Source organism: Mauremys mutica, chromosome 7 (genome assembly GCF_020497125.1).
Source record: "Mauremys mutica isolate MM-2020 ecotype Southern chromosome 7, ASM2049712v1, whole genome shotgun sequence".
NCBI lineage: Eukaryota > Metazoa > Chordata > Testudines > Geoemydidae > Mauremys > Mauremys mutica.
The window spans coordinates 61,482,781-61,508,724 of NC_059078.1; the positions used below are offsets into that span (position 1 = coordinate 61,482,781).

The window sequence follows — 25,944 nt, forward strand, 5'->3', positions numbered from 1 at the left end:
GGGGAGCATGACTAGAAAACTTTGCCCACCACTGTTCTACGGGACCATTCAAGGCAAAGTGGCACGTTAAGACCCCTGTAGTTATAGGACAAAAAACGGGGTTAGTGGGTTACAGATTATTGTAATAAACCATAAATCCAGTATCTTTATTAAGACCAGGATTTTTAGTGTCTAGCAAAGTTATGAATTGAAGCTCCTAGGCTTATCTTTTTAAAGTGTTGTGCAGGTTTCCTTTAAGAATGAGGACTGAAAGGTCAGATACAGAGTGATTGTTTCGTGATAAGTGTTCTCCCACAGGTGATGTGGTGTTTTTGTCTCTTCCCTGTGTGAGTTAATTCGAGAGCATAGTGATTGTCTGGTTTCACCCACATAGTTGTTGTTGTGTCATTTAGTGCACTGGATGAGATACATCACATGCATGTGATGTATCTCATGGATATCCTAGGTGAGTTCTCTAACCACGGGGCTCAAAGTTATAAGGTGAGCAGTAACACCTATGGATCTTGAAAGGTGTGTTGTGGGGGTGTTGAGCATTGTAGCACTAGAGATAAGTCTGCAGGTTTTTCATCTGTTGTTCTGGCAGGTTCTGGTGCTGCTTTCAGTTGGTGTGTGGGGAGCTTGCTTCTGATGAGGAGCTTGGTGAGGTTCGCAGGTTGTTTGAAGGCCAGAAGAGGGGGTTCAGGAAAGATTTTTCAGGATGGGGTCCCCACTGAGTATGGGTTGTAATTGTTTGATGATATCCTGCACAGGTTCCAGTGTGGAGTGGTAAGTTCTAGGCATCCTATTGATTTTGGTGAGAATTGGGAAAACCGGAAAAGTCTGACTTCCAGGAAAATTTTCTGACCAGAGTGGGTGAGTGAGGGAACTGTTCACACTTGGGGTGAGGGCCTGGCAGGGCATATGGCTCAGCTGCAATGAAGCGTGTGACCCTCCAGTTTTACATTATTATAGCTAAACCCTACCCAGCTAGGAATTTCAATTGCTGCTGTGCTGCCTACTATGACCTCTGAACTTCATAGACATAAGGGACATCAAACTCAAGATCCTAGTCCAAAAGCACAGCCTACTACTTAATGAGCCAGAGGAAAACAGTTGTCCTGTCCCTTTCTCCGCCCTTTGTTTTGTTTCCTTGTAGACTGTAAGCAGAGCTGGTTGAAAAACAGCATTTCCATCCTGCAGGAATTTCTGATATTTCAGTATTTGTTTTCATCCCAAATTAGGACAGGGTTGAAATGTTGAAACCTTCCAAAAAAACTTTTGATCTGGAAATGTCGAGTTTTGCTGGTTTCAATCCAAACAAAATGTCGCTGTTCCTGAATCAAAACATTTCAGTCTGTCAACCTGAAACTCAACGTTTTGTTTCGGGTGAACATTATCTCTGAGTCAATCTGCCCTGCTGCAGTGCCTCATGGGAGTTGTAGTACTGGCTCCCTCTGTGGTTTCTTTGTGCCTGAGCTGACACAGTGCCTAGGACTTTGATGGACACAAAATGTTTTATTTCGATTTTCTCGACAGAAAATGCCGCCAAAATCTCTCTCTTCCTTTGGAAGTCTTAACTGAAATCCCATTTTCCAATAGGAAAATGTTTTGTTAAAAATTTTTCAAACAGTTCTAAATGTAAACTCCCCAGGGCAGGGAATGTGTCTTATGTGTTTGGAAAATGGCTAGTGCGTTTTGGGTGCTACTCAACACAAATTACAAATACTGTTGGCAGTGAGCAGTATAGGACCTATGAGACATAGTTGAGCAATTCCAGTTCTATCCAGTAGGGAGCAGTGGTGTATGCAAATGCTCACCAGTTCCTTACATTATTCAAAGTATGTTGTTGAACCTTGTTTCTAACTTTAGAGTCCTGCAGTTTCAGTCTGGCAAATGTTGCTTGAGGAATTATCCTGGTGGGATTGGCTAAAAACCCTGGTTTGGCCAATTTCAGCTCTCCCCACTGGGTCCAAGTGCTTCTCCATCCACACAGACATCCTGCATCAGCAACACCTAAACAGTTGCTCCCATTTTCTGTATTTCAGGCCTGGGACGAGTCTGCTGGGATAGTCTCTTTCCCCAACATTCACTTTTTAGCAAGTGAGGTTTCCAAACTTCTGACCAAAGAAATCAAGAAGAAGCTAAATGGCAAACCTGCAGGTAATAGCCAGAGGGCACATGGCCTGGGATGTGCTCAGTCTTGTGTGTTTTGTGATCCAAATTTAACCATCAGCTGTAATGTATTATGCTATGCATTTAAGGAAAGGTGGGGAAACAGTAATAGAAAATACTAAGTCGGATCTTGAGCTGGTTTAAACTGGCATTGACTTCGATAGAGTGTCACTGATTTACACCAGCTGTGGCCCTGGCCCCATCTGAGCCAAGTTAACTTTCTTTGAGCCATTTGCATTCCCTGTTTTCTGATCTACCTGGGGACGATTGTAATAACTCTTAGCATTTTATTTCTTAAATGTTTGTTCTGTCTTAAAAATAAAAACAAAAGATCGTGAGCCTTGTGTTGCTTTCCCAGTGACCACTGTAAATTCCTTGAACGATTTGGCTGGCAGAGCTTATGAACTATGCTGGCATTGCCAGGGGAGGTTGTAAACTCCACGAACCAACTAATTTGCATGACCTAACTGCTCACTTGGTGCCCCATCCAAAGCCCATTAAAGTCCTTCCACTGAGGTCAGTGGGCTTTGGGTCATGCCCCTAGTTAATGTAGCTTTGCTAGTTTCACCCAGTGCACTAAGAGTTGCTAAGTACAATGTTGTCAGCTTCCTTAATGGAACTGAAATCTACTGTTGTGATGCTAGAGGACGCTCGGCTGGCCGTGGGGCAGTTGCTGCAGCTGAAAGGGGAAGAGGAAGATGGCTGGGTGCTTCTGAGATCGGTGTACCTCCTCTCACAGATTGACTCGGTAAGAGAAAGCAAAAGTGCACCTTCTCCCCGTAAAGGCCTGGGAGCTAGAGGAGTGAGGCAGCCGCTCCAGTAACAGAACCCCCAGTTTTCAGTAAGTGAATATTGTCTCCAAGGCTTTATCCTTGAGCATTAATGTGCAGAGATTATACCAAAACATTACCCCCCAAGCATAAAATCAAAGATAAGATGCCCAATGTGGGTTACAAACTGGCCTTCATTGAAAAGACAGGGGAGTTCTGTCCCATTCTGCCTTCCAGGCAGATGTTTTTGCTCAGTTCCCCTGAATCGGCTTCAGTCCTGCTTGATTATTCCAAGCTATATACCTAGGGGAGACCTGAGTAGGGAACTAGCGATCTGCTGCTGACATGACAGTTGATGTCTATGCTGCACAGACAGGTGTCTTTTCATCCAAATATATGAAATTAAATCTTACACACAGCTGTTAAAGAACATTATCTATGTAACTGAGAGAGACCCTTTAGACCAGGGGTAGGCAACCTATGGCACACGTGCCGAAGGCGGCACACGAGCTGATTTTCAGTGGCACTCACACTGCCCGGGTCCTGGCCACTGTTCCGGGCAGTTCTGCATTTTAATTTATTTTTAAATGAAGCTTCTTAAACATTTTAAAAACCTTATTTACTTTACATACGACAATAGTTTAGTTATATATTATAGACTTATAGAAAGAGACCTTCTAAAACATTAAAATGTATTACCGGCACGCAAAACCTTAAATTAGAGTGAATAAATGAAGACTCGGCACAGCACTTCTGAAAGGTTGCCGACCCCTGCTTTAGACTGATTTATTGGTAGAGGCACGGCGCGATAGTTGCAGTGAGATCCAGGGCCGCCCAGAGGATTCAGGGGGCCTGGGGCAAAGCAATTTCGGGGGCCCTTCCATTAAAAAAAAGTTGCAATACTATAGAATACTATATTCTCGTGGGGGCCCCTGCGAGGTCTACGGCAAACTACCCCACTTGCTCCCCCCCGCCCCCTCTGGGCAGCCCTGGTGAGATCTCTGCTCTTCGTAGAGTTTAAAAGTTTGATATTTCGTATAGCACAAGATGTCTATAAGCTTTGTACACTACCCAACTCCTCCTCTATTTAGCTTGTTTCTGATCACTTCCCTATAAGCTGAAGCAGCGACACTGTTACTTCCTCATTCCTGCAGTTGATTAGTTAGTACAAAGCCTTTCTGGAGAAGGGAGGAAATTAATTCACTAGTGCCAGAAAAGTCAAGTCTCTTGGAAAGGTTGCCTCTTACTTTTAATCATGCTCTTTCTAAAATGTATGTGCAATGACTCAGCAGGTTGCAAACATGCAGTCATCACAGTCCTCCTCTAAACTGCATACATTCTGCTCCTGGCTTAGCATCACAGATTTCAGTTGCTATAGTCTGTTCCCAGTGGCTAAAGATGAGGCAGACACTGATATGAGCTGCTAGTCAGACTGCGGGTTGGATCCCTTGCATGACTCCACTACAGACGTCCTAGTGCAGGACATTTCAGGTGTCTGTATAGGCTCGGAGGAGCCATAAACACAGAACGTGGGACAGCCTAGTCAGGTAGCTTGTAGGAGGTCCTGTCAGGATGCCTGCTGCCCCATAGCAGGTACTGCCCAGCTACATGACCTTGTCACTATGCTGCACACTGTCTAGGACTTTTGAGTGACAGCAGGGATAGGATGCAGGAGTCCTGAGGCTGCAGGGTGAATGGATAGAAACTCAGGGAAAAGTACAATAGTCATTGTGTGTGATGTTGTTTTTTGTATTCAGGGGACACTGTGGAACATCATCAAATCCGGTCTTCCGGTCGCTCTGATGCAGTGCCTGTACCTTTTCTTCACCTTTCCTTTGGGGAAAGCCAGTGATGGAGAGACAAGGGAGGAGGACAAGCAAGTTCAGGAGATGTTTGTTCAGGTAAGAGATCCCCTCTAGTGCTCCTTGGTTTTGAGCACTCAAGGACCCTGGAAGAGGAATGGATGCTGGTGCTCACTCAGACTTTGGGTTGGAGTTAGAATCAGTTTATCATGCTAAGCCAGACATGCGTGGATTGTGCCATTCTTTCCAATACTAGCTTGAAACTTTTCTGTCCAAAAGTTTCAGTTTTCTCATGTTTTGAACCAGCTTGAAACTAACATTTTTCTTTCGAATCGACATTTTGACTTAAAATGTCAGTTTGTTTTGATTTTAAAAAACAATGTGACATTTTACGTTGAAACAAAAATGTGTTTCTACATATGTGCTCAAAACAAGTCTTCGTGCTGATATTTCCCATAGGAAAATCCAAAGTTTTTCATCAGAATTGACCCATTCCTGTGAAAAACATTGCTTTGACTGAAGCCACATTTCTCCTTGGGAAATGTGCTGCATGAGAAGTTTTGAGCAGCTCTGTGTCAGAGCCTGTTTGCTAAGTTGTATGAGTTTCCTAAAAAAAAACGTTTGCAGAGTTGTTGTAGCTGTGGTGGTCCTAGGAAATGAGAGGGACAAGGTGGGTGAGGTAATATCTTTTATTGGACCAACTTCTGTTGGCGGATGAGACAGAGACAAGCTTTTGAGCTACTAGAGCTTGTCCCTTTCTTGTCCACCAAAAGAAATTGGTCCAATAATAGCAGGGCCGGATTAAGACCTTTAGAGGCCCTAAGCACTGAAAAGTTTATGGTGCGCCCCCCCGCCTCATTTGTAATTCAAAATAAAAACAATACTATACCGTAAAATAAAATTTTATTTTTCAAAATAACACAAAACTTACATGTATGCTGAAATTAAAATAGCTTCTTTCTAGATTTTATGATTGCAAAATTCTGGATAAGTTCATCGAAGCTGACTCGGCGAAGCATGCCCGCTTCCATACACAATAGGGAAAGTGAATCAAGTCTGTCCTGACACATTGTTGTTCTCTGAGGCTTTTTTATTCTTTTCAGCTGAGAAAAAGAGCGTTCTGCGGAGCAGTTAGTAATCATCAATGTTAGAAAAATACGTAGTGCGATCTCTACATTTGGAAATACACATTGTATTCCATCTTTCAGTATTGTGTCATGAAGATCAATGTAACTGAATTTCATTTTCCCTGTTTCATTATACTTTGTGTGCATGTAACAGTGGAACTGCCATACTTCTCCACAGAGATTCATGTTCAAGTCAATAGGGTATGAGTCAACTAGCTTTTGGGAACCTTGTGAATATTGTTCGTCAGATAAGTCCATATTGTTTAGAAAAGAAAATCTACTTATTACTTCTTTGTATTGTCAAAGTTAGACTCAGGACTCACAGTTTGTCAGACCACTCTGTTTTATTAGCACAGCACTCTGCTAATAACACCCAGATAATGTGAGCACCATGCAAGACACAAACTATCTTATTTATACAGATAAAAGGGCCCAAACTTAACAAGATAACAAAGGAAGCAGAATCTGATAAGTTTCCCTGGGCTAGACATGCATAGTTAATTTCCTTACTAACTTTTACCAATCTCCGGCTAATGTTTCACCATTAGCTTAAGTGTACTCATTGTTTATGCCTTAATGTTCCTTTTCCTGACACCTGCATTTTAATATTTTTTACTTTTGCTTAAAGGTACACACAGCATTTCTTTAATCCTTTCTATTTTTACAATATAATTCATTCTACTTTCACAGTATACTTCATTTCTCCTCTTCATATGAGCTTCAAGTGTATCAATTATAGCATAGTAAGTAGATATGCGAAATTTGTCTCTAGGATTCAATGCTGTTTCTGTTGCACTGCTATCATTTGCTTGTTTTTTCCTGATTCACTTGTGGGATGGGGCTTCTTTGTAGTTAGTATCAGGCAAGATATCTTTTGATATGTCTTCAAATCTTTGGAAATCATTCCTCAAAGTGTGTAAGTGGTCTGCTAATGATTGACAGAGGTCTGCACATGTTTTCAAATCCATTTCTTTTTCTTGGAGAGCTTGACTTTTGTGTGGTAAAAGTGTTGTAAAATTTCATTCTACATGGTGAACACGAATACAAACTCTAGTTCTTGCATCTTCTTTGCAATGTTTTCTGCCTCTTGTATAGTTTCTCCCTTTTGTGATTGGTCTTCAGCTATACTTTCTAATGCATCCATATGCCCAAATATGTTTTAAGAACTGCCCATTGTTGTGTTGAGGCAGAGAAAAATGTATAAAGTAACTGGACTGTTGAGAAAAACCTTACTGCCACCGGCCAACAATCAACAGCACTGCGGCCAACAAGATTGAGAGAGAGTGCAGCACATGGTATGAATATGGCATATTTGTTCTGTTCTATAAGCATCTTCTGCATTCCTTGATAATGCCCTGACACGTTGGCAGCGTTGTCATAAGATTGACCTCTGCACTTTGAGAAATCTATTTTGCAAACTTGGCACAGATAATGCAGTACTTGATTTGCCATTTCTTCACCAGTGTGGCTTTTCAAATTGAGGAATGTTATAAATCGTTCAACTGGTTTTCCATCTGTGGGAGACACACATCTTAGTACAATACTCAATTGATCAATATGTGAAAGATCAGGTGTAGAGTCGACAGATAAATTGTACCCAGCAGTACTTATTTCATCCACAATAGCTGAACGAACTTTGTCACTCATTAGACCAATGAGTTCATCACATATTGTCTTGGATAAGTATGATGGGTTACCTTTGCCAGCATTCCCATATTTTGAGATATGGCCTGCTAAAAATGGGTCAAACTGAGCCACAAGCTCCAACAATCCCAAGAAATTTCCATTCTGCAATGATCCAAATGTGTCATTTGATCTCTGGAAAGGCAGACCACGTTCAGCTAATATTTGAATAACAGCTATAATATGCTGCGAGACATGTTGCCAGTATTCACGCTCCCCTTTAATTTGTTCTTCCAATTTTTGTGTCAATCCAAAGCCCTGTCTTCGATTTAAATAAGTCAACATTCAATCTCTGTGAGTAGTGCTATTTTCATGTTGTTCAATTAAAACGGTATTCCGCTAGTCACTAAATCCATCTGCAGCAAACCGGGATGTTGAAGGTTTATATGCAAAAAGTTTGCAAACAAAACAGTACACAGACCCTGTTGATGGTGAGATTGTTTAGCCTGCAGAAGAGAAGAATGAGGGGGGATTTGATAGCTGCTTTCAACTACCTGAAAGGGGGTTCCAAAGAGGATGGATCTAGACTGTTCTCAGTGGTAGAAGATGACAGAACAAGGAGTAATGGTCTCAAGTTGCAGAGGGGGAGGTTTAGGTTGGACATTGGGAAAAACTTTTTCACTAGTAGGGTGGTGAAGAACTGGAATGGGTTACCTAGGGAGGTGGTGGAATCTCCTTCCTTAGAGGTTTTTAAGGTCAGGCTTGACAAAGCCCTGGCTGGGATGATTTAGTTGGGTTTGGTCCTGCTTTGAGCAGGGGGTTGGACTAGATGACCTCCTGAGGTCCCTTCCAACCCTGAGATTCTATGATTCTATGACAGTAGCCATTCTCGAGTGTATTTCTCACCATTCGCTTTCATGCCAAAAAATATTTTTTGTGGACAATATCTTGTTTGTTTGCCATTGGTAAAAGTCCAGTGTGATTTCTCAAATGGCCCAGTGTGGTGTTGACAGTCATTTGGTCCACGATTTATCCAGTAAGCTACATCATCGGTACTGAAATCAACCCACATACCAGGATCTTTTCTCCTATTATTTACAGCATGAGCAGGTTCAGTCTCTGACACATCCATACCTTCTAGAACAATGTCTGTTTTACCACCAGGAGTAGGATGATCAGTTACAGTCTCTGATTTCCTTGCATTATTTCGATCTACATTAGTAGGATGCCACCCTGGTTTAGGTGGGGATAAGTAATAAAAAGAGAACAGAAAAACAGGGGAAGAGTGTGTAGTGGAGTGTAAGGAAGTCTAACAAAGTTCTGGTTTTTCCCATGATGACAACTTCAATGCTTTTTTTGAAATATCAAATATCAATTTAAAAAAAAAATAAATCTTTTTTTGGTGCCCCTTGCTTTGCTGGTGCCCTAAGCACATGCTTAGTCTGCCTATTGGGTAATCCAGCCCTGAATAACAGATATTACCTCACCCATCTTGTCTTTCATTTCCTGAAAAAAGGTTCTGTTTTAGTCTTGGTTAGATTTGCTTTTGACTGCAGTGATATAAGTGTGCTGTTGGCTGTCCCAGAACTCAGCAGGCTGCATGGCTGTACCATGAAACCCATGGGAACCATATTCTAGGCTAGGGGTGGGCAAACATTTTGGCCTGAGGGCCACATTGGGGTTGCAGAACTGTATGGAGGGCCCGGTAGGGAAGGCTGTGCCTCCCCAAACAGCCTGGCCCCCAACTCCTGACCCATCCAACTCCTCCTGCTCCTTTTCCCCTAACCGCCTCATCCTGGGACCCCCCCCGCCCCTAACCACCCCCAGGACCCCACCCCCTATCCAACCTCCCTGTTCCCAGTCCCCTGACGGCTTTGACACCTATCCACACTCCCACCCTCTGACAGGCCCCCCGGGACTCCCAAGCTTATCCAACCCCCTCATCCCCTGACCGCCCCCCGGGACCCCCTGCCCCTTATCCAGCCCCCTGGCTCTGGCCCCCTTACCATGCCGCTCAGAACAGCAAATCTGGCAGCCGTGCCACCTGGCCAGAGCCAGCCACGCCGCCGCGCCGCTCAGCAGGAGTGCGCAACCCCGCCACTCAGAGCCCTGCCCACACGGTGGCAACATGGCTGCATTGGAGGGGGGACAGTGAGGGAGGGGCCGGGGGCTAGCCTCCCTGGCTGGGAGCTCACGGGTCGGGCAGGACGGTCCTGCGGGCTGTAGTTTGCCCACCTCTGTTCTAGGCATTTGGGAGGAGAGGGAGATGAAATCCAACAGCTGTTGGGTAGCATGTGAGTAGCTTTGATCTGGTGGGAGTCCAGGATTGGAAATCACACCTGCAGGAGTCATTGGTTGCCTGAACTCACTAAGGTGGTGAGAGAGAGAGAGAGAGAGAGAGTAAGGAAGAAGCCAAGATTCCTGAACAGCCTATTCAGTCCTTTTGTAAAAGACCATGGGACTTAATAGAGAATGGTAACTTTCCATAGAATTTTTAAGCCATCCTATAGAATTCTAGAACAAGGACTATTGTTCTGTGACGTTCTGTAGATTGTCTTAACAGCGCTAGAGAAAGGATCTCACTGTCTGTTAGATTCTATAGAGTTTGAGTAATATCCATGGAGCCCTATTGGTTTAATCACTGTCAAATTCAATAAGGCTTTTCCATAAGTACAGTTTGGACCCCTCCTTCATGAGAGATTAAAGGGTGTGAGTAGTAAAATTTCTCAATGGGCCAGAAGAGAAATCCAAAGGCTCCCTCTGGAGTGGTACTTCATTGTGTCTGTAGTGTGTTGCTGGCACAGGCTAGCCCAGAGTTTTGTGTTACACTGAATTACCATGCTGGTTCATTTCCCCCCTATGCACATTGGCTGAGATTTCCAATGCCAACATAAACACACAGCCCCCACTGAAGATAAATGTTTGCTTTGAAAATCTTAGATATTGTTTAGAAATCTAAGTGACAGTAAAGCACATGAGGGTGCTGACAATTGCGAGGAGTCCGAGTGATATCTTCTGACCAACCCACAAAATAGGGCCTAGTTCTGCAAAATGCTAAATGGCCTTAATTCCCATGGAAGCTAATGGGAGGAGACCAGGTCTGTACCTTGGACCTCCTGTAATGTAATACATGATATTTATTATGTGTCTGCCTTTGGCGTTCTATGTGCTTGGCTTAGAACCAGCAGTGAGCTGCATATCAGGTACAAGCAAGGGCAGGGAGAAGGTAGAAAGATGCCATCTATCCTGTATTAAGTATTGGTCCAGAGATCCTTACTAAGTGTGATTAAGGCAGGTATAACTATTCTTAGGTACTTGAAGGTGCAACAAGGGATTGTGTTGGTGCAGGAAAGATTTACATATTAAAACTAAGGAGAGGTTCTACTGGGCAGAAGACATTTCTTGAGGGATCACTTTTGCTTCCAGCCATGAGGTCCTATGAGAGTTCTACCAGAACAATGACACTGTCAACCAATAAGCAGAGACCAGTGATAGTGGGAGACTGACCTTCCACTGGAGCTGGGACCAAGCTGTGGAACTCCATGCTGCAAGAGATAAGAATGACCCTGGAACTGGCCAGTTACAGAAATGAATGAAAATCTCATTCCATCAACTTATCTTTCCCTCCAATTTTTACACCTGCATGGCCCCCTACACACCTGAACTATAAACTAATCATGTTACGTCTGCAGGCTGGGATTGAGGACAGATCTTCTTGTTCTGATGGTTAGATACTTGGGAGAGGCTCTGATATTATGGTGATAGCGGCCATAGCAGTAACTAGTTACACAGCATAAAGTATTCAGCTGCTTTTGTTTTCAGTGGAACTGCATCCACTAATTTAGGATCAGATTTGACCTGATATATTCAAGCCTATGGAGCCCTTATACACTTCCCAGAATTCTGCATTTAATTTGCATTACAACCAATTTTCTTTTCCAGACAATGCTCAACTTATACAGGGAGGAACAAGGTTTAGAGGAACTTCTGTCAGCTGCCGAGCTTCAGTCTCTAATTATAGCAACGGCCTCACTCTGGGACCAGTGCAACCTCTCATGGAAAACACCCACAGGCCGTGTGCTTCGGACAATTTCAAAGGCCCAGACCAAAACTGCCATCGTGTACCTACAAGGTTTGGTTTTTCCTGAGCACCCGTGGAATGAATTCCTGCAGCAAGAAAAATCGCACTTGGCTAGGTTTCATTTCTACATTCCCCCAAGAGTCAATCACTTGCAAATGCATGAGCTTCTAGACTAGAGCTCAATCTAGTGCTGGTGGGAACCTGGGAACTGAAGTCCTTTATTTATGCATAGAACAGAAAGTTACAGGCAGCAGCATGTCATGTGCTGTCCCACCTCCACCAACGGTACCCAAAGCAAGAGATACATTAAAGAGTTACAAGTCACATGACCCCAGAGCCAATTTGCTTCTCTGGTGTTCCCCAGCATTCTAAATATTGCTCCCCTGATATTTGCGTAGCACCTTGCTGAACTTTTGTCAGCTGCAGTGCCCAGTGCTTGGGGAATCCTGATTGGTTGCCAGTGATAGTTTGGCTTCCTTCCTAGCGGGAATTTTCCATTAGATTAGGGGTGTTTTCATCTTTTAAAAAAATGCAAAGATTACTTATCTCCACCCTGCAAAAGAAAAAACAATCAGGATAATTTATAATAAACATTCTGCCATCAGAACCTCCTCATAGGGTGTAAATGTGTTTGGTTTTTGGTTTTTTGGTTTTTTTTAATGCAAAAGTCCCCAAACATGGTTTCTTCATTCACACCACTTGTGAGATCAGGTCCTTGTGTAGTAAGAGGTAGACCTGACAGCAATTGCCAGCATGACCACACTTGGAAGCTGGGCTACAAGACTAAATGGAAAAGACCAGTCAACAATAGTAGGTTCAGGGCAAAATGTATCCTCCTCATTGTGCAAAACTATTAATCTCTATCTGAGAATAGGTTATCTTAATACAAGATAATCTAATTATCCATCATCCATTTACCATGTATCAAAAGGGCTGGACTCACAGTATGTAGATTTCATTGGGGGCAGATTTATGTTCATAAAGCTGCTTGTGTTTCTGTGGGTCAAACACAGAAATTTAATGGAAGTTGAGGAACGAACTTTTTTTTATTTTTAAATTTTTTTACTCTAATCTCTAAAGCCAGCAGTGTATTCCTGTATTCTGCTCACCACCTCCCCAAATCTCTTCTCCAGCCAAAAGAAGAATTAACTGCCCTGTTTGATTTGGAAATGTAATGTCAAGCATGTTGTTACATTTTGTCTGCGATTTTGCAGTTGTTTGTAACATCAGGCTGTCAATACTAAAGATGTGCTGTCATTTATTCACAGCTGCGGACTGCATTAAGATAGCCATTCAGAATCTATTCAAATTGGCTGACACCTTGCCGGCTTCTGACATGTGTGAGGCAGTTAGCATCATCCTGTGTTTTGTGAAGGATTCCTATCCTATCTCCTCAGCTTTGCTTTTGGAGTTTGAAAATAATGATGGATACCAGCTCCTGGTAAAAATTTTACTTAGGTGAGTATGGAATTTTAATTTGGTTTCTAGGGGATGATAAAGCATGGGTCTAATTAAATATAATTTTCAGAGGTTATGATGGCTTGTTTTAAAATTTCAATTGCATTTTAGAAAGATCCAGGTAATATAGTGGGCAGGTGAAGCACTGAGGTGCTGGTAAACAAAGGGTCTCATTTAGCAAACCGCTAACAACACCACATTGCTGTTTAAAGAGCGGAACCACAGCATAACTTCTCCCTTTGAAACCACAAGGGGAAGTGCCAGTTGAAGAAGTTAGTGTAGAGGTAGGTTAGGGAATTACCTAAATTGAGACCCAGACCAGGTTTTTTTCATCAGACACTAGTATATGGATAATATCAGGAGAGACCTCAACCAGACCTGCTTTGCTCAGAAAGGCTCCCCAGGTCATGAACTCTTAATCCAGAGGAAGCATTTCACCTGACGGAGCAGATCTCTAAGTAAAAAGCTAAATCCACTCTGCATGTCTAGGATTAATATGCTCATACCTGGACAAGACCCATGGGTTACCCTGGGTAGAGCTGGGCAACATTTTTTTGACCAAAACTTTTTTTGGTGAAAAATGCAGATTTGGCAACACTAAAACATTTTACAAAACGTTGATTTTTGCCAAATTGTTTGTCAGGATAAAACCTTTTTAAAAAAATTCTGGAAAAAAAATGAAAATATCAATGTTTCTGATGCATTTTGATTTTTCTGTTCAAGATGAATTTTTCTTTTAAATTTCTCTCTTTTTTAGAATTTAAAAATGTCAAAAAAGGCTCAAAATTGAAACAAAGTGTTTTGTTTCAGGTTGAAAGAAATATTTATTTTGACCTGAAACAATTTTTTTTAAAATGGGCTCCATGGATATTACACAAAAAAAAAAAAAAAAAAAAAAAGAAAAGAAATTAATTGCTTCAGAATTTCCACAAAACCAAAAAAATCCATCATTTGCCCACCTCTAATCTTGGGTCAAAACACAAAGCAGTTTTGTCTGCTATTTCCACTATTATTGCATTTTTATTAAGGCCCTGAGTTTACTACATCAACAGCCAGTGGAATAACCATGAACCAGTTTTCCCAAAAGCACTGAGCAGTCTTGTTCCCACAGGTATAGTCCTCAAGTTAAGAGAGTCCCTCCAGACTTTACCATCCAGCATAGTTTCCACCATAGCCGCCAGCCTCTCCTCCCTCTCCCTCTCCCTTCCCTACCCCCGCACTAGTGAAGGCCTCAGGGCTGCCCGTGGGGAGGGGGGCAAGTGGAGCAATTTGCCCCAGGCCCTGGACCCCACAGGGACCCCCACGAGAATATAGTATTGCAACTTTTTTTTATGGAAGGGGCCCCCAAAATTGCTTTGCCCCAGGCCCCCTGAATCCTCTGGGCGGCCCTGGAAGGCCTTGTCTGCACCAGAAATACAGCTATTCCACGTAACTCTCCAGAAGAGTTCTGGTGCTATAACTTGTACCACTTCCCCAGATAAAATAACTATGTCTATAGTAGGGCTTTTGCCAACCTAGCTATATTGGTTGGTGGGGGCAATTTTTTCACCTTCTTAACTGACTGAGCTCTACCAGCAGAAAAGCACAGACTAGCCCCGAGAGGCAGAAAAACCTGCATTTTATAGGGCTCCAGGCTCCTTCCCTTCCCAGCATTCTTTGCCAAACTGGGATTGACAGGCAGGCCTCCCAGCCTTTCCCCACTCTTTCAGTGAGTAAGCTTCCTGTATGCTGATATCCTGAATCTGTTCTGTAGGTACGGACAAATCTTCCAGGTCCCATTTCCCGCTTTTTTCTCTTAAAACCAGACACCAGTGTCATGCTGTCTGGACTGGCTCACGACTGTGAATGCCTACCTCAAAGCAGACTGTCAAAAATAGACAGACACGTCAAACCACTGGTGTGTCCTGTAGTTAGATTTCACCAAGCCAGTAACAAACGTGAACTCCTGGATCATTGTAATAGTCTCACCGTGGAGTCACAGACAGTCCCCTGTGACTCTCCAGTCTGTCTTGCCACGCAAGCAAGCTGGACTTACTGACAAATAGTCACGTACACCAAAAATCACACACTATTCAGTTTGTTTCCAGTCCCAAGAGACCAGTCACTTACCCCACATCAATTGGTACCCTAGATCTTACACCAAAGGCAACACTTGTATTCAAACCCATAATAAACTATCTAAAGGTTTATTAATTAGGAAAAAGAAATGAGTTATTTGCAGGTTAAAGCAAGCAAACATACTGTGGTGAACTGCATTCAATTAGGGTGAACTGCAAAGAATGGGGCAGACATATTCAGGGCATACCAGCATAGCTGGGACCTCAGTCTTGCAACTCAACTTCCCCTGATGAAGCTTAAGCAGATCTGAGATAACAGAATCAGGACCCAAGGATCTTTTATAAAATGTTATGTTCTCTTTGACAAGTTGGAGTTCCTTGGGGAACAAAGGTAATTTAGGATGACTTAGCTATACAAATTAACATAAGGCAATTGGCTTGTTCCTCCACTATTCACAGAGGATGATTGTCTATACATTTCAAAGAGAGATGAATACAGAGAGATCCCATGTTTACAATTTATTTAAATTCTAGGATGTTCTTTTGATCTCTAAATTATCAGAATACAGCATAGACAGGGACTGTTGATTACATTGTCGACCCTACTCAAACATATGTAAATACACAAAACACAACCATTACCTTCCCACATGTCTTTAAGGGTCGAATTTGAGTAATTTATTTTGCATGATGTTTAATCCTTTCTAGCCATGCATCACAGATACACACAACTGAGTTGCAATCTAAATCCTAAGAGTGACAATGTTATAGTGATCTGTCAATTCTCTGGCTTCAGTTTGCTGTCTCTGACCCTGGGAGATTTCCTGTGTGTTTGTTTTTATTTCCTTCATTCAGCCCCCAAGTCCATAGGACGAGCTTCCTTGCACCTAGCATTTCCAAGGGGTGATGGGACCATCAACCAATCCTTTGTATTGTGATATTCCTTGATGACCTGTCTGATTTTGATAGTTCTTTTGGACAGGCAGGGGGAAACACTCTTCCCATCTGAGTTCACAAATTTAGAGCAAACATTTTCAATGTTATAAAGCAAAACTTACATATTTCCTTACAGCATGGCATACAAACATTACAAATAAGATTAACACATGTAGCCACTTATGAATGTTCTATAGAGTCTAAACATTAAATACATTCTTATAAAACCAATACCTATTTTGCGCAACACTAATACATAAGTGACCTGGTCTGGTCTCCAGCTATGAGTTTGTCTGTTATTAGCTAATGCCTGCAGCCTTGGCAAGAGCTGCCACCTGGCCTGCCAGTGTCACAACCATCTCCCCACTATCCCCATTGAAAACCCTAGAAGGGGAAAAGATGGTCTTTTATTCCCTGAGGCTTTTCTAATTTCTAATGATAGCTTGTTCAGGCACACATACCTGTGCACAAATAGGTTTGAGGAGAAAGATTACACCAGTCCCAATCATAAGAGCAGTGGACATAACAACATGATATATGGCTGACTGCTTTTCACCACTTGCTCTTTCTCCCTTTGATCTAAGCTACTGCAAATCTGGGAAATGTTTGGAACCAGCCTATAGTTTAACAGAGACTTCAGTGCACTAGCCATGTGTCTAATCCCATATGGATAACACACATCTCAGATTAAACAATGTCTTCCCCTTTCAGTGGGCCCATGGGTCTGTAAATCTCAGGCAGTTTTGTAGAAACTAAAGAATTATATATGTTTATGGTTTATATTTTGCTAATTGTGTTTCCTTTTTTATTTTATTTTTAAGTACAGGGCTAACATTCTGAGTTGGATTTCTAGAGCTGTCTGAAATATTCCAAATTTTGATTTGTTTTTAAAATTATAAATTTGTTAATTTTGACCCAAAAAATCAGGATATATTTTTTGTGAAAAATTTCCCCTTTTTCAACTGGTGCTGTGGATTGCATTTCTAGTGGTACATGTAATGGGACTTAATTTCAATATTGGCTAGTTTCCTCTTTTGCAGTGACTTATTGACCTCATCCTTTTGATGATCTGGTTCAGTTTGTAGTTCTTCCCCTGATCCAACTGTGGAGTTAGTCAAACTGTCAGATTACCCGGAGAACAATTCAGTTCAATCAGTCGTCCAATCAGTGCAACAGAAAGCATAACAGATTACTGTGGCGGAAGGGTCTGGGGGAGGGAGAAAAGTGAGAAATTACTTCAGTATCTGGTGTCCCTGTAGAATGGGTTCATAAAAGGACCTGGTTATTGTAAATATTACTGAGCCACAAGCATATGACTACATACCCCGCTCTTTGTTTTTAGGTGGGAGGGATCTCTGCACAGTGAAGGAGACCACCATGTCGAAGAGGTGCTGGATCTATTGACTTGCCTCACAGTCTGTGGGAAAACTGAACTGAAAGTTTCTGGCAACATTACACATCCTCAGCTACCGCACTTTGATTTTGAACAGAGACAATCCTCTGGTACTGTATATACACATACAAATATTAGTGTGGGCTTAGCATGGGAAAATAAACCATTATGCACAGCATGGGCATGACAGAAGAAAAGGTACATGATTGCATGTGTGCCTCTGCAGTGCTAAGGTTACATCTACATTGTGACCAGGGGTATGAACGGCAGCTCATGTCTGGTTTAATGGCTGCTAGTTTGCTAAGAATAGAAGTGAGATCTGTGTGATGTGGGATTCAGCGTGGGTTGCACAGGCCGCCTGACGCCCCCGGGGTACGTACATGCTTGTGCAGCCGGTGCTGAGGCCTAGGCACTGCATCCTCACTTTTATTTTTAGCAAGCTAACTAGAGTACAGCTAGAAGGGGTACATCTACACACGCTACCGTTCACACTGGCAGCTGCAGTGGAGAGGTGCCATAACCCACATGGCATGGATAACACAGTCAGTACAGCTGGCTGGCAAATGGGCAAAATATCATGTAAATGTTCAAAATCATTTACAATATTTCTTTAAAAAAATCACAAACTGTGCTTATCAAAAAAACCACCTCATTTTACAATGAGAAATATAAAAAAACCCAAATTATTCTATCAGCATAGTCACGTAGTGGGACTGTTTAAAAAAAAATCACTTTTGAAAACGTTCTTATATCTAAGTCTTAACTGTACAGTCCCAAGGCATCCCAGTGGGGACTTATACAGATGTGTAAGTGTTTGCAAGATGTGGGACCTAAAAGGATACATGGAAAATTTGATGAAAACGTAGCAAACCAACAATTTTTCATTAAAAAAATGCTGACGTTGTAAGAAAGGGGTAGCTTTGCAATGAGGATTTTCCATTCAAAACATTTCTATTGTCTCTAAACGCAGTTTTTTACCTGTTCTGAGTAATAATTTGGTACTGCCTGTGGACCACCCACAATTGCACTACCCACAATGTCCCTGATCTGAACAGCTTACAGTCTAAATAGACAAGACAGGCCCAGCGTGGAGAAAGGGGTAGAACCTACAGAGGGATTAGTGGGATGGTTTCCCAGCACCATGCTGGCATCATTATTTTTGTTTTTGTTTAAATTTTGTGGAGTGGGGTTTGGTTGGGAGGGGACTAGCTAAGCCGAGACACCAGGGGAGGGAGGGAGTGGGACAGGGCAAGGGAAAAGAGGCTATGGAGGGGAAGTGGAGTGAGGCCGAGGTGCAGAGACTGGGGATTAGAAGGCAGGAGGGGCCAGGAGCAAACAGCAAGTCAGCACAGGACAGAGAATGTCTGGAGTCAGACCTGTAGAAAACACTTTCACGGCATCCGCCATGCCTGCCAGTCCTTCCTGCTCTTGTGCCTGCTCCTTCCAACTTCAGTTTCTCTGGACCCTGGGGCCGGCTCCTCCCTGGAAATTTTTCTTCCCCAAGCCCACGTGGCTCAGGGGAGTTGGGGTACTGCATAAAGTTATGTTGTGGGTCACCCCTGCACAGTTCTGGGTCCTGAGGACGATCAGGAGAGGGGTGTTCCCACTTTTCCCCTGTTCCCCTATGCTCCAATACTTGCTGAGATTGGATCTGTCTGACTTGTGCTCTTAGGTATGCCTTAATAGTGCAGATAGGGAATCTGTATTGGGCTTGAAATAAGAGTGGTTAAAATGATCTGGCTTGATTTCTGTTTCTCAGGAATGACAGTGAAAAACCTCCAGGCTTTTCAGGTGTTGCAGTCCATCTTCCAGAAAACCAGCGACCTGCACCTCTGTAGGAGAATCTTACTGGCTATAAAAACCATGTGGGCCTGGGACACAATGAACTTCTTCCTCCTGGAATGGACACTACAGCCCATCTCGCAGTTCACTGACATCATCCCCCTCAAACCGCACCTGGTTCAGATACAGTTCTTCCAGCTGGTGGAATCAGTGGTGCTAGAACTGTCCTACATCCCGCATGAAATCCTAAAGAAGGTTGAGTGTTTAATAAAGGAGAACTTGGTGCCGTCCTGCACCATAGCTGCTCTGCGGTGCCTTCACAGCATCACCAAGAGGGACTTGCTCTTCACTGACGTATTCAGAGACTCTGGGCTCTTGGGCCAGCTGCTGACTCAGCTGAGGAAGCAAGCCAAGATCCTGAGGAAGACAGGTACAGCTTGTTTCATTAGCAATGAGTGGTGGGGCAGGCAGAGTTGTAGGAAAGAGATCTACACTGAGCGTGTAGAAAGGCCAGTATTACACACCAAGGTGCTAGTTTGTATGGAAGCTGCCTGGCCCTGGCTTAAATTCCTGAGCTGCTGATGCCACACCAAACTAGTTCCCTCCTGAAATCTGAATTTCTCCTGTTCCACTCATCATATGATGCAGCTTATGGGCTATGCATCAACCACAGGACTTAACCTCTCTCAGCAGTTTTGTCTCCAGTGGCAGCCATTAAAAAGTCGGCCCAAGTTACCAAAATTAGCGTCTCACTTTGGGTTCCTTGGGAGCCCAACTTGAGAGCCTGGGGTTGACTTTCACAGGTGCTGACAATTCTCATTTCCAGTTAGTCACTGGGAGCTGCAGCACTCAGCCTCTCTGAAAATCAGGCTCAGGTTATCTCATTGTGGTCACAGCAAGGTCCCCGGAGCACCCACGGCCACTCCCAGAGTCTCTTCCTAGGCACAGTTTTATTTTCCAAACAGAGAGGAAAACAACATGGGTGTGTCCTTGGCTCCCTGGGGGTTTTCCCCTCTGCTTCTCTCAGTCCTTCCTGCTTAGGGCTCACTGCAGTACTCGATTGACTGAGCACTGCCTCCCAGGGCTCTCCCCCAGAGCCCCTTTTCCTCACTGCCCCTCCTCCCAGGGGACTGTGGCAGCCTCTCCAAGGGAACTTACTGCTGTTCCTGCTCCCTCTTCCTTACTGACTGCCTGGCTTTTTATAGCCTCAGGTGCTTTTATAGCCCCTCTTAATTGGCCAAACTAGAAGCATCTGTTCTAGACAGGGGAGCCAGACTCTAGGTACAAAAGGAACACTGACAGGAAGGTTAGACGCTGGCTTCGCTGCAGGGGCAGAGTTAAGGTTGTTTGGGTGCTTTAATGATGCGTTTTCAGACTTTAAAATGTTTGGCATCCTTTTAAGTATCACCTTAATTCTGAATTTCCTGGTTAGTAACAATTTGGTTTTTGATCACTACTATATTCTTTAATGTATTTTCATCCTTAAGTCACTGACATGAGCCCTGTGCCTTAATGAAGAGTCTTGTCTAGGAATGGAAGGAGGTTCTGATTATTCTGCTAGCTGAAAAGACAATATGGACATATCTATCATAGGTCCCTTTACCATACTGTCTGAGCACCTCACAGTCTTTACTGTATTATACTCACAGCATCCCAGTGTGGTAGAGCAGAGCCATTATTCCCATTATACAGATGGGCAACTGAGGTGCAGAGAGACTAAGTGGCTTAGCCAAGGTCACACAGGAAGTCTGTAGCAAAGCAAAGGTATTGACCCCAGGTCTCCAGAGTTCCAGGTTAGCACCCTGACTATTGGACCATCCTTCCTCTCTCTCAGTATTTTATCAGGTGCTGTAGGTTTCATGTAGACTGTGCCAGCATTCATGGGAGTCGTATTTGCTGAACACTTGTGCTGAGAGGAATTCTAGTTACCAGTAACCAGGTGTCTTGTGGGATATTTGGGGGGAACTCTCCTTTGTTTTGTATATGCAGCTGGGACCCAAGCACCCTGTCTCGAGCAAGGCACTGAGAAAGAGCTAACCTGTGTGATGCTGAAGATGGTTGCTGCCCTTGTCCTGGGATCTGTGAGGAACGCTGGTAAGAGAAGATGTTTCAACTGTCACAGCATCACCTCCGTGATACTTGGTATTAGATGGCCTGGGTACAGCATAATGAGCATCCGACTCCCTTCTGTTTGTATGTTTTATTCAGAAATCATGTTGGATAGCCAGGAATGTAGCAATGGCCATATTGCATCAGGCCATTGGTCCATCTACTCTGGCTCCCGTCTTCCAGCTGTTGCCAATACCTAATGTGTAAGAACATAAGAATGGCCATACTGGATCAGACCAATGGTCCATCTAGCCCAGTATCGTGCCTTTTGACAGTGGCCAGTGTCAGATGCTTCAGAGGGAATTAACAGAACACTGCAGTTATTGAGTGATCCATCCTCTGTTGTCCAGTCCCAGCATCTAGCAGTCAGAGACTTAGAGACACCCAGAGCATGGGGTTGCATCCCTGACCGTCTTGGCTAATGGCCATTGATGGACCTATCCTCCATGAACGTATCTAGTTCTTTTTAAAACCTTATTATAGTTTTGGCCTTCACAACATCCCCTGACAACAAGTCCCAGAGGTTGACTGTGCCTTGTGTGAAGAAGTACTTCCTTTTGTTTGTTTTAAACCTGCTACCTATTATTTTCATTGGGTGACTCCTGGTCCTTATGTTACATGAAGGAATAAATAACACTTCTTTATTCACTTTCTCTACACCAGTCATGATTTTACAGACCTCTATTATATCCCCCTCTTAGCTGTCTCTTTTCCAAGCTGATAAGTCCCAGTCTTATTAGTCTTTCCTCATATGGAAGCTGTTCCAAACTGCTAATCATTTTTGTTGCACTTTCCTGTAGTTTTTCCAATTCCAATGTACCTTTTTTGAGATAGTGAGACTAGAACTGTGCTCAGTGTTCAAGATGTGAGTACACCGTGGATGTATATAGGGGCATTATGATACTGCCTTATTATCTGTCCCTTTCCTAATGATTCCTAAAATTCTGTTTTTTTGACTGCCGCTGCATGCTGAACAGATGTTTTCAGAGAACTATCCACAATGATTCCAAGATCTCTTTCTTGAGTGGTAAAAGCTAATTTAGAACTTATCATTTTGTATATATAATTGGGATTATGTTTTCCAATGTATACTACTTGGAATTTATCAACATTGAATTTCATTTGCCATTTTGTTGCCTAGTCATCCAGTTTTGTGAGATCACTTTATAACTCTTCACAGTCTGCTTTGGACTTAATTATCTTGAGTAATTTGGTATTGTCTGCAAATTTTGCCACCTCACTGTTTACCCATTTTTCAAGATCATTTATGAATATATTGAACAGCACTGGTTCCAGTACATATTCTTGGGAGACACTTGTATCTATGTCTGCACTGTGAAAACTGTCCATTTATTCCTGCCCTTTATTTCCTGTCTTTTAACCAGTTACTGATTTATAAGAGGACCTTCCCTCTAATCCCATGACTGCTTACTTGGCTTAAGAGCCTTTGGTGAGGGACCTTGTCAAAGGCTCTCTGAAAGCCCAGGTCCACTGGTTCATCCTTGTCCACATATTTCTTTACCCTTACAAAGGATTCTAATAGATTGGTGAGGCATGATTTTCCTTACAAAAGTTGTGTTGACTCTTCCTCAAGAAATTGAGTTCATCTATGCGTCTGATAAATCCGTTCTTTACTATAGTTTCAACCAATTTGTCTGGTACTGAAATTAGGCTAACTGGCCTCTAATTGCCAGAATCGCCTCTGGAGCCTTTTTAAAAAAATCCACATTACAATAGTTATCCTCCAGTCATCTGGTACAGACACTGATTTAAGTGCTGCGTTATACACCAGTTAGTAGTTCTGTAATTTCACATTTGAGGTCCTTCAGAACTCTTGGGTGAATATCATCTGGTCCTGGTGTTTAGTTATTAGTTTATCAATTTGTTCCAAAATCTCCTCTTCTGACACCTCAATCTGGGACAGTTCCTCAGATATGTCACCTAAAGGGAATGGCTCAGGTATAGGAACCTCCCTCACATCCTCTGCAGTGAAGATGGTTGCAAACAATTCATTTAGCTTCTCCACAATGGCCTTGTCCCTTGAGTGCTCCTTTAGCACCTTGAGCCTCCAGTGGCCCCACTGATTATTTGGCAGGCTTCCTGATTCTGATGTATGTAATTTTTTTTTCTGTTTAGTTTTTGTGTCTTTTGCTAGTTGCTTTTCAAATTCTTTTTTGGCCTTCCTGATTATACTTTCACACTTGACTTCCCAGAGTTTATGCTCCTTTGTTTTCCTCGGTAGGATTTGACTTCCAATTTTTAAAGGATGCCTTTTTGCCTCTAACCACTTCTTTTATTCTGTTGTCTAGCCATGGGGGCATTTTTTTTATCCTCTTACATTTTTTTTTAATTGGGGGTATACATTTAATTTGAACCTTTATGATGGTGTTTTTAAAAAGTTTCCATGCAGCTTGCCAGCATTTCATTCTTGTGACTGTTCCTTTTAATTTTCCTTTAACTAGCTTCCTCATTTTTGTATAGTTCCCCTTTTTGAACTTAAATGCTACTGTGGTGGGGGCTTCTTTGGTATCCCCCCTCCCATGGATGTTAAATTTCATTACATTATTACATACTTCAGAGCAGCAGCGTGAAAACCCCCATAATCCACTAGGCCAAGAGGAAAACTTCCTCTTCATTTTAAAGGTTCGTTTCCTTTTGAGTTTCTCTTAATAGTTCAGACATTGTTACAACATGTTTAATTGTATTACAGTAGTGCTTGAATTAGGGTGACCAGACAGCAAGTGTGAAAAATCAGGACAGGGGGTGGGGGGTAATAGGCGCTTATATAAGAAAAAGACCCCAAAATCGGGACTGTCCCTATAAAATTGGGACATCTGGTCACCCTAGCTTGCATGTCCCAGCTGAGATCTGGGCCCCATTATGCTAGGTACTGTACAAACACTGAGCAATAGGCCCTGCCTGTAAGATCTTGGTCTAAATAGGCAAAAAGGATGGGAGGAGAAACTGAGGCACAGAGCGATGAAGTGACTTGCCTAAAGTCACCGAGCAGCTGAGTCAGAAATAGAACCCAGGTCTCCTGAGTCCTGGTCTAGTGCTCTATTCACTAGATGCAAAGAAGGAAATATTTTAAAGACATACATATTTTGTATGAGTGAACCCTTCCCCCAGTAATCCCTAATTTGTCCCTAGTCACCTACTCTGTAGTGAAATCTGGGATGATTTATACAATGACTTAGTTGTAGACCGGGGAAAATAACACAGCCATCCATTCTACTGGATTTTCTTACATGGTACCTGTTTCCAGGTATCTACATATCCACTTAGACACTAGACCGGTTATGTGCTGGCACTAGTAACTGATTTGTGCACACAAACTGGATACTTGCGCACACACACACTAGGTGTGTGCAGTTGGAGCCTTGTGATAGTGCACAGTTGACATGGAAAATTTGCCTCTGTGTTCAAACCCATATTGTGATTGGACATAAACCATGCTCAGTTATATGGGCACCAATTGAACTAACAAATGGCATCTGATTGATTCCCAGTTGTTATAAAAGATTATGGGATGGTACCATACATCAAGATATTTCTGGATGATGAGTGCTACCGAAGTGATACCCTCTGTATCTTGGAGCAGCTGTCAGTCATCAACACCGAAGAGTACATGAGCATAATTATTGGGGCCCTCTGCTCTTCCACTCAAGGGGAGCTGTACCTGAAACTGGACTTGCTGAAGGTGATTAACATTGCTTCCCATTTGCTTCGTTGTCTACTCTGAATATGCCTGGTTTAGATGGCTGGTGGCTCCCAGCCTCATTACCAGCAGGAAAGTGAAATCAAATGCAGGGGCAGAGTTAAGGTTGTTTGGATGCTAGTCACTGAGTGTTTTAATCATCGGTGTGTGCACAGACACTCCCTAATGTCTTGCAAAATGCTTTAGAGAGTTAAAATAGATGTATAATGGAGAAATAATGGCTACAGAATTGAAGTTTACATATTGTTGAGTACAGCTGCAGCAGAAGGAGAAAAGAGAGACAGATGGGAGAGGAAGCTGAGACTTACAAAGAGGAAGTGAGAGGAAGTAGAAGAGGGTAAAGGTAGCAGCTGAGTTGGGTGTGGGGATGAAACAAATGGCTTGATTCAGGTTTCATTTGCAGAGGTGTAACTCCATTGACCTCAATGGGGTCATTGCTCACATATACCAGGGTAAATCAGAAAAGGATCTGGTTTCAGTTGGAGAGAAGGTGATAAAGGGGATGGAAAGAAATTTACTCATATTCTCTAATGTATTCCTAGCGGCCTGATCAAAAATCCATTAAAGTAAATGGAAAGAACCCCAATGATTTACTCTGGATTAGGCCCTTGGTTGGCAAACTAGAAAGCAGCAGCATTGTGAGCATTAATCTGGGATTGCTTTCCACGCTCATTAGCTGGCCTTATTTGAAGTCCCCTCTTAGCTGCTAATGCAGCAGCTAGTCTTTGTGGCACAGTAACTGTGCTCATTAAAACAATCTGACAAACCAGGGGACAAAGCTCGTTGCTCTGACCTGAGCAAACAAACTTTTGCTGTAGTTTGTGGAGAAGTTAAGTGCAGCTCCCGAACTGATATGAGAACAAATGCAGCTTTGATGTCTAATTCTGACAAATGATAACCATGTTAAAACATAATGTAAGCAAATGAATTTATTATC

At 42.8% G+C, this 25,944-nt stretch overlaps 1 protein-coding gene across 3 annotated transcripts in view; it reads left to right on the forward strand.

Moving 5' to 3' along the window:
* WDFY4 (WDFY family member 4) overlaps positions 1 to 25,944 on the forward strand; it is a 285,705-nt gene that overhangs the window by 61,095 nt on the left and 198,666 nt on the right. For all 3 annotated transcript variants that reach the window (XM_045025801.1, XM_045025800.1, XM_045025802.1), the window contains 9 exons: positions 2,025 to 2,139; positions 2,796 to 2,899; positions 4,679 to 4,822; positions 11,416 to 11,605; positions 12,823 to 13,012; positions 17,348 to 17,508; positions 19,158 to 19,610; positions 21,170 to 21,274; positions 24,799 to 24,989. In XM_045025801.1, coding sequence (XP_044881736.1) covers positions 2,025 to 2,139; positions 2,796 to 2,899; positions 4,679 to 4,822; positions 11,416 to 11,605; positions 12,823 to 13,012; positions 17,348 to 17,508; positions 19,158 to 19,610; positions 21,170 to 21,274; positions 24,799 to 24,989 — 1,653 coding nt within the window. The remainder of the gene's footprint in view (positions 1 to 2,024; positions 2,140 to 2,795; positions 2,900 to 4,678; positions 4,823 to 11,415; positions 11,606 to 12,822; positions 13,013 to 17,347; positions 17,509 to 19,157; positions 19,611 to 21,169; positions 21,275 to 24,798; positions 24,990 to 25,944) is intronic.